General features: G+C 43.6%; 1 protein-coding gene across 4 annotated transcripts in view; it reads right to left on the minus strand.

Moving 5' to 3' along the window:
• The window catches only part of Ge-1 (Enhancer of mRNA-decapping protein 4 homolog Ge-1), a 166,085-nt gene that overhangs the window by 18,600 nt on the left and 128,544 nt on the right, over window positions 1–18,941 (minus strand). For all 4 annotated transcript variants that reach the window (XM_076187801.1, XM_076187800.1, XM_076187799.1 and 1 more), the window contains 3 exons: window positions 16,065–16,189; window positions 15,135–15,250; window positions 13,880–14,045 (listed from right to left, as the gene is read on the minus strand). In XM_076187801.1, coding sequence (XP_076043916.1) covers window positions 13,880–14,045; window positions 15,135–15,250; window positions 16,065–16,189 — 407 coding nt within the window. The remainder of the gene's footprint in view (window positions 1–13,879; window positions 14,046–15,134; window positions 15,251–16,064; window positions 16,190–18,941) is intronic.

The following is an 18,941-nucleotide window of genomic DNA, read 5'->3' on the forward strand; positions in this document are numbered from 1 at the left end:
GAGGAATGCCTGTATAGTTCCACTTTACAAGGGAAAAGGGGACAAGTGAGAGTGTAGTAGCTTCAGAGGGATAAGTTTATTGGGAAGGCTTATGGGAGGGTTTTGATTGAGAAGATTAGGAGATGAACAGAGGGAGTAATTGGTGAAGAACAGTGTGGGTTTAGGATAGGTAGGGGTTGCGTGGATCAGATTTTTGTGGTAAGTCAGATATGTGAGAAAGCTTTAGGGTAAGGATGTTTTTTAGGCTTTTATACATATACCAAAGGCTTTTTCCCCCTTACAAAGGAGGTAACCAAAAAACAAAGGCATAATCAACATCCACAGAGAACTGGAGGAGTGTGTGCATAGTTCCACTTTACAGGGGAAATGGGGACAAGTGTGAGTGTATTAGTTTCAGAGGGATAAGTTTGTTGAGTGTAGTTGGGAAGGCTTATGGGAGGGTTTTGATTGAGAGGATTAGGAGAGGAAGAGAGGTAGTAATTGGTGAGGAACAGTGTGGGTTTAGGAAAGGTAGGGGTTGTGTGGATCAGACTTTTGTGGTAAGACAGATATGTGAGAAAGCTTTAGGAAAGGGTAAGGATGTTTTTTGGGCCTTTAGGGATTTGGGAAAGGCTTATGACAGGGTAGACAGGAAGGCACTGTGGGAGGTATTGCAGATATATGGGATAGGAGGAAAGCTGTTAAGTGCAGTCAGGAGTTTTTATGAGAGTAGCCTGTGTTTGAATCAGAAATGCAGAGAGAGAGAGGTTTGAGGTAAAGATGGGACTTCACCGGGGATGTGTCATGTCGCCTTGGCTGTTCAATTTATACAAGGATGGGGTGGTGTGAGAGGTAAACGCAAAGGTAATGGGTCGGTAATTGGAGATGGTTAAAGAAAATGGAGAAAAGTTTGAGATAATCCAGTTGTTTGCCCACATGGGGTGAATGTGGCAGCAAACTGTTAGTATTATGGGAGAGACACTGGAGGAAGTGGATAATTTTAGATAATTTGGTGCTAGTGTATTGGGAAAGGGAGGTGTGGAGTTGGAGGTAGAATGCAGATTGAGAGAAGTAAATAAATGCCATGGGGGATTAAAAAGTGTAACGAGAAATAGACATTTGGGAATGGATGCTAAGAGGCGATTGTATTAAGGGACTGTGAGGCGTGAACACACGAAAAATTCTGGAAAATTAACAAATTTTAGGTAAACATTTCAAAAGATTCTCTATGATGGTGGTAACACTTCGACCAAATATTACAGCTCAATTCCGTTTCTTTTCTTATATATAAAATAAAATAGATAAATTTTTGGCGACCTCTGGCAACCACATTGCATGAAAAAAATTCTGTATATTGAAATAAAGTTAAAATTTTGATAGCCAGTTCCGTTTTGTTTACTGTAATTAATATTTATGGAGATATCTGGCAACTTGCCCGACCCTAAATCACCAGTCACCCATCTCAGTGTCTTTTCAAAGCTGGAAGAGAAAGGATGTCACTCTGCTGCATAACAGTCAGCCTACCAGTCACGCACGCGACACTGGCAACCCCATTGCATGAAAAAACATTCTGTATATTGAAATAAAGTCAAATTTTCGATAGCATAAATTGCGTGAGAAAGTAAGTTGTACATGAAAATGTAAACAAAGAGACATGTCACGAGTGAGTACGAGGCCGGAGGATTTTAAATACCGGTGCACTCCTTTTAAACTTTAAATGCCTCTCCAGAAAAGTTAATGTTTTTGTTATTTAAATAGCCATCTCTCTGTTTCTTTTTGTCCGATTTTATTCCTTCTTTCGAATTTGTGAAGAGAAATAGTCATTCTTTAATTTGGCAAGAAAAAAAAAAAAAAAATAAAGGAAACTGTAACTTGTGTCGCATGACACAGCACATCCACAGCAAGGCCACTTCATTAAATTGGCGAACCCCCTCTCCGTCCCCCCATGCATAAAGGGAGAAGATGGGGAGAAATCCCTTCGGGCTGCGTCAAATTTTGCTCACACATACTACTTCAAACCGCATCCCCCCACCCATTCCACCTCATGCATCACAACATCATCCATATACAACCATTCTCTATTCACCCCTGTCTTCTGTCCTCTCCCCTCCTTCCCCAACATACATTCCCCTCTTCCCCAAAGCCCCCTTCACCCCATCCTTCCACCTCACCCTAGGACGTCCCCTCATCTTCACTCCCTCCACATCTGCCTTCCATACCTCTTTTACTAGTCTTTCTTCACTCATTCTTTCCATGTGTCCAAACCATCCTAATACTCTTTCATCAACCCTATCTCTCAACTCTCTTTCCACCCCCGTTCTTCTCCTCACCTCATTTCTCACTCTATCTAGCCTAGTAACCCCCATCATACTTCTCAGACACCTCATCTCAAACACATTCAAACTCCTTCTCTCTTCCTCTCTTATGTTCCATGTTTCTGCCCCATACAGTGCTGTTGGCACAATCACTCCTTCATACAGTCTCCTCTTAGCATCCATTCCCAAATGTCTATTCCTCATTACACTCTTCAACCCACCAAGGCATTTACTCGCTTCTCTCAATCTACATTCTACCTCCACCTTCACTCCACCTTTTCCTGCCACATTTGCACCCAAGTATCTAAAACTATCCACTTCCTCCAGTCGCTCTCCCTTAATGCTCACTTCCAGTCTACTGCCACTTTCACCCCTTGTACATCTCATCACCTTACTTTTACCCACATTTATCTTTAGCTTTCTTCTATCACATACTCTCCCAAACTCTGTCACCAACTTCCTCAGTCCCTCCTCCGATCCTGCCACAAGCGCAGTGTCGTCTGCAAACAACAGCTGGCTCACCTCCCACTTTTCTCCATTTTCTTTAACCATCTCCAATCCCTGACCCACTACCCTTGCATTTACCTCTTGCACTACCCCATCCATGTATAAGTTGAACAGCCAGGGCGACATAACGCATCCTTGACGAAGTCCCACCTTTACCTCGAACCACTCACTCTCTCCATTTCCAATCCTGACACAAGCTCTACTACCCTCATAAAAACTCTTAACCCCTTCCATACGGTGCCGCCTACGTAGGCGTCATGAGGAGCAAGTGGATTCGCGACGCTGCCATATCGGCGTCTTGATTATATTTATTGTAGTCGCCCCTGTGTTTTTACATTCTCTCAAATGTGCCCTGAATCCCATTCTCTGTGGTTTTCAAAATTCGTGGGTGAAAGAGAGAACGATCGATATAAGCGGTGACTATATTTTATGATGCGAGTATTATTACGACACGTCGTACGGCTGGCATTGGCTGCTGCCCGCGAGATTTAAGTCCAGAGTGAAGTGGTTAACAGCTCCTAGAAGCTTTCCTTCTATCCCATATATCTGCATAACCTCCCACAGTGTCTTTCTGTCTACCCTATCGTAAGCCTTTTACAGATCCATAAAAGCCCAAAAAACATCCTTCCCCTTTCCTATAGCTTTCTCACATATTTGTCTTACCACAAAAATCTGATCTACACAACCTCTACCCGTCCTAAATCCACACTGTTCCTCACCAATTACTCCCTCTGTTCCTCTCCTAATCCTCTCAATCAAGATCCTCCCATAAGCCTTCCCAACTACACTTAACAAGCTAATCCCTCTGAAACTACTACATTCACAATTGTCCCCTTTTCCCTTGTAAAGTGGAAATATACAGGCACTCCTCCAGTCCTCTGGCACTCTACCCTCTCTCCAGCAAACATTAAATAACCTCACCATCCAGTCCGCCATCACTGTACCTCCTTTTTTTAAACATTCTGCATGGCATCCATCCAGACCAGGTGCCTTACCTGCTTTCATCATCTTAACAACTGCCTTCACTTCATCCTTCCTTATTTCTCCTCCATTTTCCTCATACATCATGGTCATTTTCTTAGCATTTCCCACTGCAACTATCTTTCCCTCCCTATCCTCCTTCACATTTAGCAACTCCCTAAAATATTCTGCCCATCTTCCCCTTACTGCCTCCTCTTCCATTATCATCTCTCCATCTGCACCTTTTACCTTTTCTTCTCTACTTGATTCGCCTCCTCTTCCTCTCTTAATTTCTTTCCAAAACATCTTTTAATTACTTTCAAGATTTTCTGTCAAACTCTTACCCTATTTCACATCTGCTCTCCTCTTTGCCTCCTTTACCTTTTGCTTTACTTCTCTTTTCTTTTCTTTGTATTTCTCATGTGACTCCCTCGTCCTATTTTGTAACCAATCTGTGAAAGCTTGCTTCTTCTCTTCTACAACCTTTTTTGTTTCCTCATCCCACCATTACCCTTCCTTCTATTTCCTCCTGTCCTTCTTGTTCCACACACCATCCTTGCACACTTTGTGACTCCCGCCTTGAACCATCCCCATTCCTCCTCCACACCTAGCTCTACTCTATCCTTCACTCCCTCCCACTCCTCCTTCAGCTTCTTCTTTTACTCCTCCTCCTTTTCCTTTTCATTTAAAGAGTTCACTCTAAGAACCTCCCTCCCTTTTGTCCCTTTCCTCTTTCTCCATCTATCCTCCACTCTCAACTTACCTTCCACCAAAAAATGATCTGATATTCCCCCACCCTCTCCCTTTAACACATGTACATCCTTAAGTCTTCCTATCATAGTCCTATTTACCACTACATAATCCATCAACGCTCTATCTACCACCCTTCCATCCACCACCCTCTCCCATGTGTACTTATGCTTGGCTTTCTTCCGAAACACTGTATTTGCTATCATCAACTCTCTTTCTAGACACATTTCCACCGTCAACTCTCCACTACGATTCTTTCCTGGAGCTCCACATTTCCCAACCACTCCACCAATTGGACCATTTCCTACCCTAGCATTAACCCCTTCCATACGGTGCCGCACACGTAGGCGTCATGAGGAGCAATTGGATTCGCGACGCTGCCATATCGGCGTCTTGATTATATTTATTGTAGTCGCCCCTGTGTTTTTACATTCTTCCAAATGCGCCCTGAATCCCATTCTCTGTGGTTTTCAAAATTCGCGGGTGAAAGAGAGAACGATCGATATAAGCGGTGACTATATTTTATGATGCGAGTATTATTACGACACGTCATACGGCTGGCATTGGCTACTGCCCGCGAGATTTAAGTCCCGTACTGAAGTGGTTAAGGTCTCCCAGTAATATTACATTGACATTTCTCCCTAAATCCTCTATGCACTCATTTAAATCTATCCAAAAGGCCTCCCTTTCTACTACACTATTCTTACTGCCAGGCCCATATGCACTTACAAAGACCCACATCTCCTTTCCCAGTTTCACCTTCATCCACATTATCCTTGAGGAAACCTCCTTCCACTCCAATACAGGTTTACATATCTCTTCACTTACTAGAATAGCCACTCCTTCCCTCCCTCGCCCTCTCTTCACTCCTGATAACCTCTCACTTACACTCCCAAACTTACACTTACCCTTCCCTTTCAACTTAGTTTCACTCAAAGCCAACACATCCATCTTTCTTCTCACAAACATACTACCTATCTCTTCCCTTTTACTCTCATCAGTACCACATCCACACACATTAAAAGACCCAAACCTTAGGGTGCTGGTCGGAAAACTCCCAGACACTCTTATGCCTTTACTTTTTCATTTAGGAATGTCCCCTGTGGGGCTACAAGGAGAAGGATGCCTAGTCCCACTCCCCGTCCCTTTCTTCTCGCCTATTACGATCCAAGTGGAAATACTTGGTGGCAGTATTCTTTCCCCCCCCCCATATACATACATATACCAAGGCTTTTTCCCCCCTTACAAAGGAGGTAGCCAAAAAGAAAAAGGCAAAAACTCATTCCCACCCATTCCATTCCTAAATACACTCCACTCCCCTCCACCCTCCCTCTCATCTTAGCACCTCCTGGATGACGGGTCATCCCTGCACCTTGTCCACTGCCCGGGCAGTGTCGCAAGGCACACCACATCCACAGTAAGGTCGCTTCATTAAATTGGCGACCCCCCCTCTCCGTCACCCCATGCATAAAAGGAGAAGACGGGGAGAAATCCCTTTGAGCTGCATCAAATTTTTCTTACACATACTACCTCAGCCCCCATCCCCCACCCATTCCTTCTCATACATCACAACATCATCCATATACAACCATTCTCCATTCACCCCTGTCTTCTGTCTTCTCCCATCCTTCCTCAACAGACATTCCCCTCTTCCCCAAAGCCCCCTTCACCCCATCCATCCATCTCATCCTAGGACGTCCCCTCATCTTCACTCCCTCCACATCTGCCTTCCATACCTCTTTTACTAGTCTTTCTTCACTCATTCTTTCCATGTGTCCAAACCATCCTAATACTCTTTCATCAACCCTATCTCCCAACTCCCTTTCCACCCCTGTTCTCACCTGATTTCTCACTCTATCTAGCCTAGTAACCCCCATCATACTTCTCAGATATCTCATCTCAAACACATTCAAACTCCTTCTCTCTTATGTTCCATGTTTCTGCCCCATACAGTGCTGTTGACATAATCACTCCTAAATAAATATACATACATATACCAAGGCTTTTTCCCCCTTAAAAGGGGGGTAGCCAAAAAGAAAAAGGCACAAAATCATTCCCACCCATTCCATCCCTGAATACACTCCACACCCCTCCACCCTCCCTCTTATCTTAGCACCTCCTGAATGACGGGTCATCCCTGCACCTTGTCCACTGCCCTGGGTCAGAAGCAGTGTCGCAAGACACAGCACATCCACAGCAAGGCCGCTTCATTAAATCGGCAACCCCCCCTCTCCGTCACCCCATTGCATAAAATGAGAGGACGGGGAGAAATCCCTTCGGGCTGCGTCAAATTTTACTCACACATACTACCTCACCCCCCATCCACCCGCCCATTCCACCTCATGCAATCACAACATCATCCATATACAACCATTCTCTATTCACCCGTCTTCTGTCCTCTCCCGTCCTTCCTCAACAGACATTCCCCTCTTCCCCAAAGCCCCCTTCACCCCATCCATCCACCTCATCCTAGGACGCCCCCTCATGTTCACTCCCTCCACATCTGCCTTCCACACCTCTTTTACTAGTCTTTCTTCACTCATTCTTTCCATGTGTCCAAACCATCCTAATATTCTTTCATCAACTCTATCTCCCAGCTCCTTTTCCACCCCTGTTGTTGTTGTTGTTGTTGTCGTTCCCTAGACTGTCTGTCCGAGCAGTCCCGTCTCCCCAAGGAATGCCATAGCCGAAACTGGGTTTTCCCACAAATCCTTTATAGAGCGTATGATGTGTTGTTTGCGTGCATGAGTGTATAATGCAGTCTTCCATTATGTGTTGCATGGTATGGGGTGAAGTGTTACATCCTGGGCAGCTGTTCACAATGCGGTCATCCAGCCTCTTTTGGTAGCTTAGAAATGCTGGGTGGTGGCCGCACCGCAGTCTGGCCAGGTGGACTCTGTCCTTTCGTGGGAGAGAGGATTCAGAAGGGTGGATATCAGGGGGTCTGGCATGCAGCAGTGTGTTGTCTTTCAGTGTGTTAATGGAGCGGTGAGTGATATGATTATGAATATGTTTCCGGAGGCTGGTATTTGGTGGTTGTGGAGGAAGAGAAGAGAGTATCTGTGTGTGATACAGGTCTTTGGGTGTTGTTTTAATGTTTCTTGGTGTGTGTGGGTGTTCTGCTATGTAGTGTAGCGGGTGTAATGTGTTTGTGGTGGCTGCGGCAAGTGTTTGTGTGCCTCTCATATCGAGGTGGTCCTTGACTTTGAGGACTTTTGTTTCATGGTGTAAATGGTCTGTAGGTGTTGTATTTGTGCAGCCTGTAATTGTTTTTAGGGCTTTGTTGATTTGAAGGGTGTTGTGGTGTGTCTCACTGAGATTAGGAGCCCATGCAGGACTCGCATAATTCAACACCGAGTGTATGCATTGTTTGTATATTGTTATATTAGTTTCTTTGTTTTGTCCAAATGTTGTTCCAGTGATTGACTCGAGTGCGTTAAGTCTGGGTGTGCATTTGTTTTTTATGTTTGTAATGTGTTGTTTGAAAGACATGGATGTATCGTATGTTACACCAAGAATTTTCAGTGTGTTTGTGTGTGGTATTAGAGTGTTGTTGATGTAGAGATGAGGTATGTATTTGTGTTCTTTTGTCCAGTTGGTGAGAAGTGTTGCTGTAGATTTGGTTGGAGCTATTTTGAGTCTGTTTGTGATGAACCATGTGTTGAGTGTGTCAAGGTATGGCTGGATTATTTCTGCAGCTTTGTCTGTGTTACGATGTGTGCATGTGATTGTTATGTCGTCTGCGTAGGAAGAGATTTGTATTTCTGAGGTGTCTGGTGTGGGTAAGTCATGCATGTATAGATTAAATAGTGTGAGGGATAGAACTGAGCCCTGTGGTACTCCGTTCTTAATGTTTCTGATGTGCGCTGATTGGCCATTATATGACACGTAAGCAATCCTACCTACCAGATAATTGGCAGGCCATCTTTTGGTGTTATTGTGCATGTCTGTGTTATATATTTTAATTGTTAGGTTGTGGCGGGGGATAGCATCAAAAGCTTTACTAATGTCTAATGTTATAAGAAGTGTTCTTTGGTGGGGCCTATCTGAATTGATGCCATCTAAAATTCTTTGTGTGAGGTTTGTCAGAAGAGTGTTTGTGGAGTGTAGTGGCCTAAAACCGTGTTGTGAGTCAGCAAGGGGAATATGTGGTGTGACAAGTTTAAGTATTAGGCGTTTCCACCCCTGTTCTCCTCCTCGCCTCCTCATTTCTCACTCTATCTAGCCTAGTAACCCCCATCATACTTCTCAGACACCTCATCTCAAACACATTCAAACTCCTTCTCTCTTCCTCTCTTATGTTCCATGTTTCTGCCCCATACAGTGCTGTTGGCACAATCACTCCTTCATACAGTCTCCTCTTAGCATCCATTCCCAAATGTCTATTCCTCATTACACTCTTTAATCCATCAAGGCATTTACTCGCTTCTCTCAATCTACATTCTACCTCCACTTTCACTCCACCTTTTCCTGCCACATATGCACCCAAGTATCTAAAACTATCCACTTCCTCCAGTCGCTCTCCCTTAATGCTCACTTCCAGTCTACTGCCGCTTTTACCACTTGTACATCTCATCACCTTACTTTTACCCACATTTATCTTTAGCTTTCTTCTATCACATACTCTCCCAAACTCTGCCACCAACTTCCTCAATCCCTTCTCCGATCCTGCCACAAGAGCAGTGTCGTCCGCAAACAACAGCTGGCTCACCTCCCACTTTTCTCTATTTTCTTTAACCATCTCCAATCCCTTGCCCACTACCCTTGCATTTACCTCTCGCACCACCCCATCCTTGTATAAGTTGAAGAGCCAGGGCGACATAACGCATCCTTGACGAAGTCCCACCTTTACCTCGAACCACTCACTCTCTCCATTTCCAATCCTGACACAAGCTCTACTATTCTCATAAAAACTCTTGACAGCTCCTAGAAGCTTTCCTCCTATCCCGTATATCTGCATAACCTCCCACAGTGCCTTCCTGTCTACCCTATCATAAGCCTTTTACAGATCCATAAAAGCCCAAAAAAAGTCCTTCCCCTTTCCTATAGCTTTCTCACATATCTGTCTTACCACAAAGATCTGATCTACACAACCTCTACCTGTTCTAAATCCACACTGTTCCTCACCAATTACTCGTTCTGTTCCTCTCCTAATCCTCTCAACCAAGATCCTCCCATAAGCCTTCCCAACTACACTCAACAAGCTAATCCCTCTGAAACTACTGCATTTACACTTGTCCCCTTTTCCCTTGTAAAGAGGAACTATGCAGGCACTCCTCCAGTCCTCCGGCACTCTACCCTCTCTCCAACAAACATTAAATAACCTCACCAACCAGTCCACCAACACTGTTCCTCCCTTTTTCAGACATTCTGCATGGCATCCATCCAGACCAGGTGCCTTACCTGCTTTCATCATCTTAACAACTGCCTTCACCTCATCCTTCCTTATTTCCCCTCCATTCTCCTCATTCATCACTCTCATTTTCTTCGCACTTCCCACTGCAGCAATCTTTCCTTCCCTATCCTCCCTCATATTTAGCAACTCCCTAAAATATTCTGCCCATCTTCCCCTTACTGCCTTCTCTTCCATTATCATCTCTCCATCTGCACCTTTTACCTTTTCTTCTCAACTTGATTCGCCTCTTCTTCCTCTCTTAATTTCTTTCCAAAACATCCTTTTATTACTTTCAAAGTTTTCTGTCAAACTCTTACCCCATTTCACATCTGCTCTCCTCTTTGCAACCTTTACCTTTTGCTTTACTTCTCTTTTCTTTTCTTTGTACCTCTCATATGACTCCCTCGTCCTATTTTGTAACCAATATGTGAAAGCTTGCTTCTTCTCTTCTACAACCTTTTTTGTTTCCTCATCCCACCATTCACTACCCTTTCTTCTATTTCCCCCTGTCCTTCTTGTTCCACACACCATCCTTGCACACTTTATGACTCCCTCCTTGAACCATCCCCATTCCTCCTCCACACCTAGCTCTACTCTACCCTTTACTCCCTCCCACTCCTCCTTCAGCTTCTTTCCGTACTCCTTCTCCTTTTCCTTCTCATTCAAAGAGTTCACTCTAAGAACCTCCCTACCTTTTGTCCCTTTCCTCTTCCTCCATCTATCCTCCACTTTCAACTTACCTTCCACCAAAAAATGATCTGATATTCCCCCACCCTCTCCCCTTAGCACATGTACATCCTTAACTCTTCCTATCATAATCCTATTTACCACTACATAATCCATTAGCGTTCTATCTACCACCTTTCCCTCCACCACCCTCTCCCATGTGTACTTATGCTTGACTTTCTTCTGAAACACTGTATTTGCTATCATCAACTCTCTTTCTAGACACATTTCCACCATCAACTCTCCACTACGATTCTTTCCTGGAACTCCACATTTCCCAACCACTCCATCGATTGGACCATTTCCTACCCTAGCATTAAGGTCTCCCAGTACTATCACATTGACATTTCTTCCCAAATCCTCTATGCACTCATTTAGATCTATCCAAAAGGCTTCCATTTCTTCTACACTCTTCTCACTGCCAGGCCCATATGCACTTACAAAGACCCACATCTCCTTCCCCAGTTTCACCTTCATCCACATTATCCTTGAGGAAACCTCCTTCCACTCCACTACCCGTTTACCTATATCTTCACTTACTAGAATAGCCACCCCTTCCCTCCCTCGCCCTATCTTCACTCCTGATAACCTCCCACTTACACTCCCAAACTTACACTCACCCTTCCCTTTCAACTTAGTTTCACTCAAAGCCAACACATCCATCTTTCTTCTCACAAACATACTACCTATCTCTTCCCTTTTACTCTCATCTGTACCACATCCACGCACATTAAAAGACCCAAACCATAGGGTGCTGGTCCGAGGCTTTCCAGCCCCTTTTATGCCTTCTTTTTTTATTTAAAGAATTTCCCCTGTGGGACTACAAGGAGAAGGATGCCTAGTCCCAATCCCCGTCCCTTTCTTCTCTCCTCTTATGATCCAAGTGGGAATACTTGGTGGCAGTATTCTTTTCCCCCACCACAGGGAATTTCCCCATCACAGAAAAGAAATACTCAGAGAAATGGTACAGGACAGCAACAAGGGGTTGGAGGACAGCATAACGGAGGGACAGTCGTAGTATAAAAGTGTCATCATTTCTCTATGAAGAGTTTTCCTCTATCATAGACAAAATGATGTGTGGCTCTGGTCCGTAGGGGCGCCCCATATAGACCCTAAAGTATCAACTGCATGCTACTTTGCCACAATAACAAGCAGCCAATACCCCAGTCCTAAATAAATGAAAAAAAGATAAATAATCATACACAATATCTTTATTTTATTTTTATCATAATAATAGGTTAGATAGGATGATGTCTGTATTATATTATTACAATAACCAAGATTATGTCGTGTGTGTATGACATACATATACCAAGGCTCTTTCCCCCCTTACAAGGGAGGTAGCGAAAAAGAAAAAGGCATAAAATCATTCCCACCCATTCCATCCCTGAATACACTCCACACACCTCCACCCTCCCTCTCATCTTAGCACCTCCTGGATGACGGGTCATCCCTGCACCTTGTCCATTGCCCTGGGTCAGAAGCAGTGTCGCAAGACACACCACATCCACAGCAAGGCCGCTTCATTAAATCGGCGACCCCCCCTCTTCATCCCCCAATACATAAAAGGAGAAGACGGGGAGAAATCCCTTCGGGCTGCGTCAAATTTTGCTCACACATACTACCTCACCCCCCATCCCCCTGCCCATTCCACCTCATGCATCACATCATCATCCATATACAACCATTCTCCATTCACCCCTGTCTTCTGTCCTCTCCCATCCTTCCTCAACAGACATTCCCCTCTTCCCCAAAGCCCCCTTCACCCCATCCATCCACCTCATCCTAGGACGTCCCTTCATGTTCACTCCCTCCACATCTGCCTTCCATACCTCTTTTACTAGTCTTTCTTCACTCATTCTTTCCATGTGTCCAAACCATCCTAATACTGTTTCATCAACCCTATCTTCCGACCCCCTTTCCAACCCTGTTCTCCTCCTCACCTCCTCATTTCTCACTCTATCCAGCCTAGTAATTAAATAAAAAATCAAAAGTGCATTAGCCTATTTCGCTTGTTCTCGCGGAACCCTTAAGCTTTTGCGGGACCTTGGGGTTCCAGGGAACCCTGGTTGAGAAACACTGCTCTATGGAAATCTCTACCTTCAGACCTTTTCCTTTTTCTCCACCTAACATCCACTTTCAACTTACTTTCCACCAAAAAATGACCTAACATTTCCCCATTCTCTCCCCTAAGAATATGGCATCCACATTTAGTTTTTATTATAACTACTACATAGATGGATGGATGGGGTGAAAGGGGCTTTACAAAAGAGAGGAATGTCTGTAGAGGAAGGACAGGAGAGGACAGAAGATAGGGGTGAATGGAGAAGGGTTGCGTATAGATGAGGCTGTGATGCATGAGGGGAAGTGGGTGGGGGATGGGGGGTAAGGAAGTATGTATGAGAAAAAATTTGACGTAGCCAGAAGGGATTTCTCCCCGTCTTCTCCTTGCCTGCATGAGGGGACGGAGAGGGGGGGTCGCTGAATTTATGAAGCGGCCTTGCTGTGGATGTGCTGTGTCTTGCGACACGGCTTCTGACCCAGGGCAGTGGACAGGATGCAGGGATGACCCGTTATCCAGGAGGTGCCAAGATAGTAGGGAGGGAGGAGGGTGGAGGGGAGTGGAATATATGGGAAATGAAATGGGTCGGAGTGATTTCTATGCCTTTTTCTTTTTGGCTACTCCCCATGTAAGGGGGAAAAAGCCCTTGGTATATGTATGTATGTACTACATACATATACCAAAAACCTTAATCTTTATAAAGGAGGTATGCAGCCAAGGCATGCATACACTCTTCACCCATTTGTCTTCCTTTTTATCTTAGCTCCTTGTAGATGAAGGGTAATTTCTGCCTTTGCCCATTGCCTGGGTCAGAAGCAATGCAGCAAGACAAAGCATTTCCCCAGAAGGGCCCAAGAGCCAAAGCTGGTTAACATAGTGACCCTCTATATACTGCCAGGTGATTATTTAGCTGAAGGAAACCCCCTTTGCAGTGAAAGGGTTAAAGACCATTTCATATCTATTTTGATTAACCCTTTAGCTGTTTTACAATTTCAGTGTTCAGCCGGAAGCATAATGCGACTAAAATTATATTTATCAAAATATCATAGGCTACCATGCTGACTAATACACTCTTATTTTATTTCAACTTCCTTTGAATCTGTATGTCTTCCCTTCCAATATACTTCCCTGTGTTAAACAAAGAAACTACCAGAGATAACAGAACTTCATTAATTCTATACTTACATTCCTTGGTTCCTCTACTAAAAGTATCATTAATTTGTGAGAAGATTTGTAAAGCTACAGTGTTGAAACCCGGTACCACAACTTTATTATAAGCTTCACGGCACGAGGTCTGGACAGTAGGACCAAGTGCAGAAGAAACAGCACCACTGACATTGTCTACAAAATTCTGAAAAGCAGAAAAAATGTAAATAAATCATACCTAGTTGCAAGCTATAAAAGTATACACAATATGTTAATGACAAGAACATAATGGAAGAAAAAATAGAAGGTTAGAAGGGGGACATTGGGAGGGCAATAACATATCTATATACAAAAGGCCTCTTCCCCCTTGTAAACTTTAGGAGGTAGCCAGCCAAGGCATGCACCCACCCATACCCACCCCACTTCCATCCATCACCCATTTGTTTTCTTTTTATCTTAGCTCCTCATGAATGAACAGTCTTTCCTGTCTCCTGCCCAGGTCAGAAGCAATGCAAGAAGACAGCACATCCACAGCAGGGCCCTACAGCTTCATTTACTCAGTGACCCTCCTCATCCCCTCATTTGAAAATAGTGAAGTCAAGGAAAAATCCCTTTGGGCTGCATCCACTCACACCTGTCTCTTGCCTTCTTCCTTCCCTGCTCAACAGACATTCCCCTTTTCCTCATGGACTCCTCACTCCATCTATTCACCTCATTCTTACTCTTCCCCTCAAGTTCACTCCATCTACCTCTACCTTCCATACTATTTTTGTTATTGTTTCTTTATTTTCCATGTCCCCAAACCAACCTAGTATTCTTTTATCACTCTATCTACCAGCTCCCTTTCTACCCCCACTCTATCCAGCCTTGTAACCCTCACCATACTTCTCAAACAGATTTTGATTTCTCCTTTCTGCCTCTTTTAAATTCAATGCCATAGGCACAATCACTTCATATAATCTTCTCTTTGCATCCGTCTCCACATACCTATTTCTCATGACACTTTTCACTCCCCCAAGATATTTACTTGCTTCCATCACTCTACAGTTTACCTCCACTTGAATTCCTTCATTCCCAGCTACATGTGACCCCATATATTTAAAACTATCCATTTTCTTTAACCCCTCTTCTTTACAACCTTCTTCCAACTTATTGCTACCCTCACCCCTTGTTCATCTCATCACCTTGCTTTTACCCACATTTACTTTCAACTTCCACCACATACTTTTCCAAACAATGAAAAAAATAAATAAAATACTTTGGAAGACAAAAGTTTACCTGTTTATATACTTACCCTAGACTGCACCATTTTTGTGAGAGAATCTGAAAGGTGGCTTTGGGTATTGCTTACAATATTTGCTATTTCATTACTTAGCTGAATTCTCAAGGGATCCAAGCTTTTTATGACACCTGAAAAAACAAAAAACAAAAAAATCACCATCAAGGGGGAGCACATACTGAGGTGTGCATCTCTTCATTCAAACACTGATACCCTTCCCTACTGCTTCCCTGAGCAAGCCCACATGTAGAAAACCTTCCCATTCCAAACAGCTCTCAACAGGATCAGTTGAATTGTTCCAGCCATAAGTTCTGTGGGCATTCCCTTCATCTCTTCCACAAAGGGTTGTCTTTTGTGGAGATCAGCTGGAGGATTTTTTTTTTTTATAATGTCTGGTATGCCATTATTGATTTCAGGGATAAAGTTTCTATTCTATTATTTCTAAGCCATTGCTATTTTGTATTTACTGTGCTGGAGCCAAGAAAAGAGGGAGGGATAAGTGATGAATGGGAGTGGAGTATGTGGGGATGAAATGGGTGTGAGTGGATTATACTTTTGACTTTGGCCACCTCCCTTGTGAGGGGGGGAAAAAGCCTTTGGTATATGTATATGTACTTTCAAATACCAAATTAAGAGTGTATGAATTGTTTTATAGTAAATATAACGATGAATGGGGGCTGTGAAAAAGGAAACCAACATAAAATTATGCAAACAAGAAAGGCATGTGCATGTATGAAAGTGCATTGTGAAAACCAAACTGGGCACTGTCTACAGAAGCAGGTAGCAACAATTTTTCAATCTCTCTCCCCATATTTCGACATATGCCTTATACAATCTTTTGATACATGTCTGTCACCCTCCATACCCATACCTCCTAACAAGGGTATACATATAACTTATGTAAAAAAGTCTGGTTCTTATCACTGTAATCTCAAGTGCACTGACCTGGAGTGAGAGAAGACCTCAATTCTGACCTAAGTGTTGCTTCCACTATAGATCTAAGAGAAACTGCCACAACATGTGGTAATTGTGCCTGGACTTGATTCTGAGCGGCTTGAAGGTCATCCACTCTATAAAGAAAAACAAAATATTAAAAAACAGAAAATCAGTCATAAAATTCTTCACTCAACATTCAGCTGCTTAAATAATTTCTTTTGGGAAAATACAATAATGAGCCAGGGATACCCTCTTCTCCCATCACAGTCATTCTCCTAGCATTCTATACCAACACAGTTGAAGCCTGCCTGTCCTCTCCATTCAACAACTCTTTGAAATACTCTGTCCATCTACTAATCACAGCCTTCTCTTCTCTTAACAATGCCTTCCACACTTTTTAAAGCATTTCTTCATTCCTTCTTTCCATGCACATAAGCCATCTCAGTATTCTTTGATCAACCTAATCTGCCAGCTTGCTCTGTATATATATACTTGTATACACACACACACACACAACAAATTATAGACCGGTGTCCCTAACAAGTACTTTTAGCCGGAGATGTAGAGAGCAATCCTGGGCCCACCACAAAATACACATGCCCAACATGCTCTAAACCCATTACTTCGAGCAGACAGACAAAGGGCTCAGTTCAGTGCAATATGTGCAAAAACTGGGCCCACCTCACTTGTACAACACTTGCTGACACAAACCAATACACAAACACTTGGACATGTTCTACCTGCCCTCCAGTAACCCCACTCCCACCTCCCCAACCACAGCCAACACCCTTACCCACTCCCAATTTCCCTTTGCCCTTACCCCCGATTAGTACTCCCCTTCCTTTGTCCCAGATCTCTCCTTTCCCCCCCTCTGACCCAGATCCTACACCTTCCCCACTACCACCCCAACCTCAACCCCAAACGGCAACATACAACACATACAAAACACACAACATCAACATATTACAACACAACATTGACGGTATTAACACGAAAAAACATGAACTTGAACACTTTCTTAAACAACACAACATACACATTGCGATTTTACAAGAAACAAAACTAAGACACTCACACAAAACACCATCATTTCATAATTACACCACCATCAGACAAGACCGGACTGACGGCAATGGCGGTGGACTCATCACCCTGATCCACCACTCCATCTGTTTTGTGGACACAAGTGCCACAACCAAAATTCTCCTCCCTACCACAGATAACACAACAGAAACCCAATCCATTCGAATCCACACAGGCAACAATTCAACACTGACAATAGTTAACATGTACATTCCCCCCCAATCATCCCCCACAGTTCCAAACACCTTCAGACCTCAACTTAGCCAACTAACCTCAATCCCCAACCTGATCATGGGTGGAGACTTCAACGCCAAGTCGTCTGCCTGGTATGTCGACAACCCTGACACAGACAGAGGGCTTGATATACAGACTCAATTAGACTCATTGACTATCATGAACAACACGCATAATCATACACATATCCCATACCAAGCCCTCTACACTCCCTCCTCTCCTGATATCACCTTTTGCTCCCCCTGCCTAACCCCAACAACATCATGGAGAGTGGTCAGAGCCCTTGGCTCTGACCACCTTCCAATCATCATCACCACCAAAACAAGATGCACCCCAGCTGGCCACAGACACACTTACACCAATTACAAGAGAGCTAACTGGGAAGCTTTTACTGAAGAGACAGAACAACATTTTGAAACACTTAACAGTACACCAATCACAAACATAAACAATGCTGTGCACGCTTTTAATACAATCATACAAAACGCAGACAAGAGATACATCCCTAGAGGCAACAGAAAATCACACAACCCCAACTTCACACCAGAAATCCAAGGCCTCATCAGACAACGTGACACACTTAAACACGATACCCCCACACCTATCCCTCAAAACATAGCAGACCAAATACAAACACTAAACACTGTGATTGCCAATAAAATACATGAACAAAAAACACAAAATTGGCAAAACTTTATCAATACACTTGATCACAAAACAAACACCAGCAAATTGTACAAAACACTCAACAGCATCACACTATCCAACACTAACACTACACGCTCTCACGCAGCAATAATCACAACAACAGATAATCTACCCTAAAACAGACAACAAGCAAACGCACTCATACGTCATTTTGCACAGACGACCCATCTTACATCTCACCCTGACGACCGACGCACCATTCGACGTAAGAAAGACTTCCCCACAGACTCAGACTATACACCCTTCATAGACAGTCAGACAAAAATCATAATGCATAATCTCAAGCACTCATCTGCCTGTGGCCCTGATAACATAAGCAACATCCACCTAAAACACATTGGATCACAAGGTATACACGCACTCACAAACATTGCAAACTACAGCTATTCACACAACACTATACCCGACATCTGGAAGCATGGTAAAATAATCACCATTCCAAAACCGAACAAAGACCCAACAATCCCAACATCGCACCGCCCAATCACACTTCTCTGCACCCCCTCTAAAGTCATTGAACGCCTAATACTTAAACTTGTCACACCATATATTCCCCTTGCTGACTCACAACACAGTTTTAGGCCACTACACTCCACAAACACTCTTCTGACAAACCTCACACAAAGAATTTTAGATGGCATCAATTCAGATAGGCCCCACCACAGAACACTTCTTATAACATTGGACATTAGTAAAGCTTTTGATGCTATCCCCCGCCACAACCTAACAAATAAAATATATAACACAGACATGCACAATAACACCAAAAGATGGCTGGCCAATTATCTGGCAGGCAGGAATGCTCATGTGTCATATAATGGCCAATCATCGCACATCAGAAACATTAAGAACGGAGTACCA

This window comes from Oratosquilla oratoria, chromosome 7, assembly GCF_046742065.1.
Source record: "Oratosquilla oratoria isolate Oo_2021 chromosome 7, ASM4674206v1, whole genome shotgun sequence".
In the NCBI taxonomy this organism is placed as follows: Eukaryota; Metazoa; Arthropoda; class Malacostraca; order Stomatopoda; family Squillidae; genus Oratosquilla; species Oratosquilla oratoria.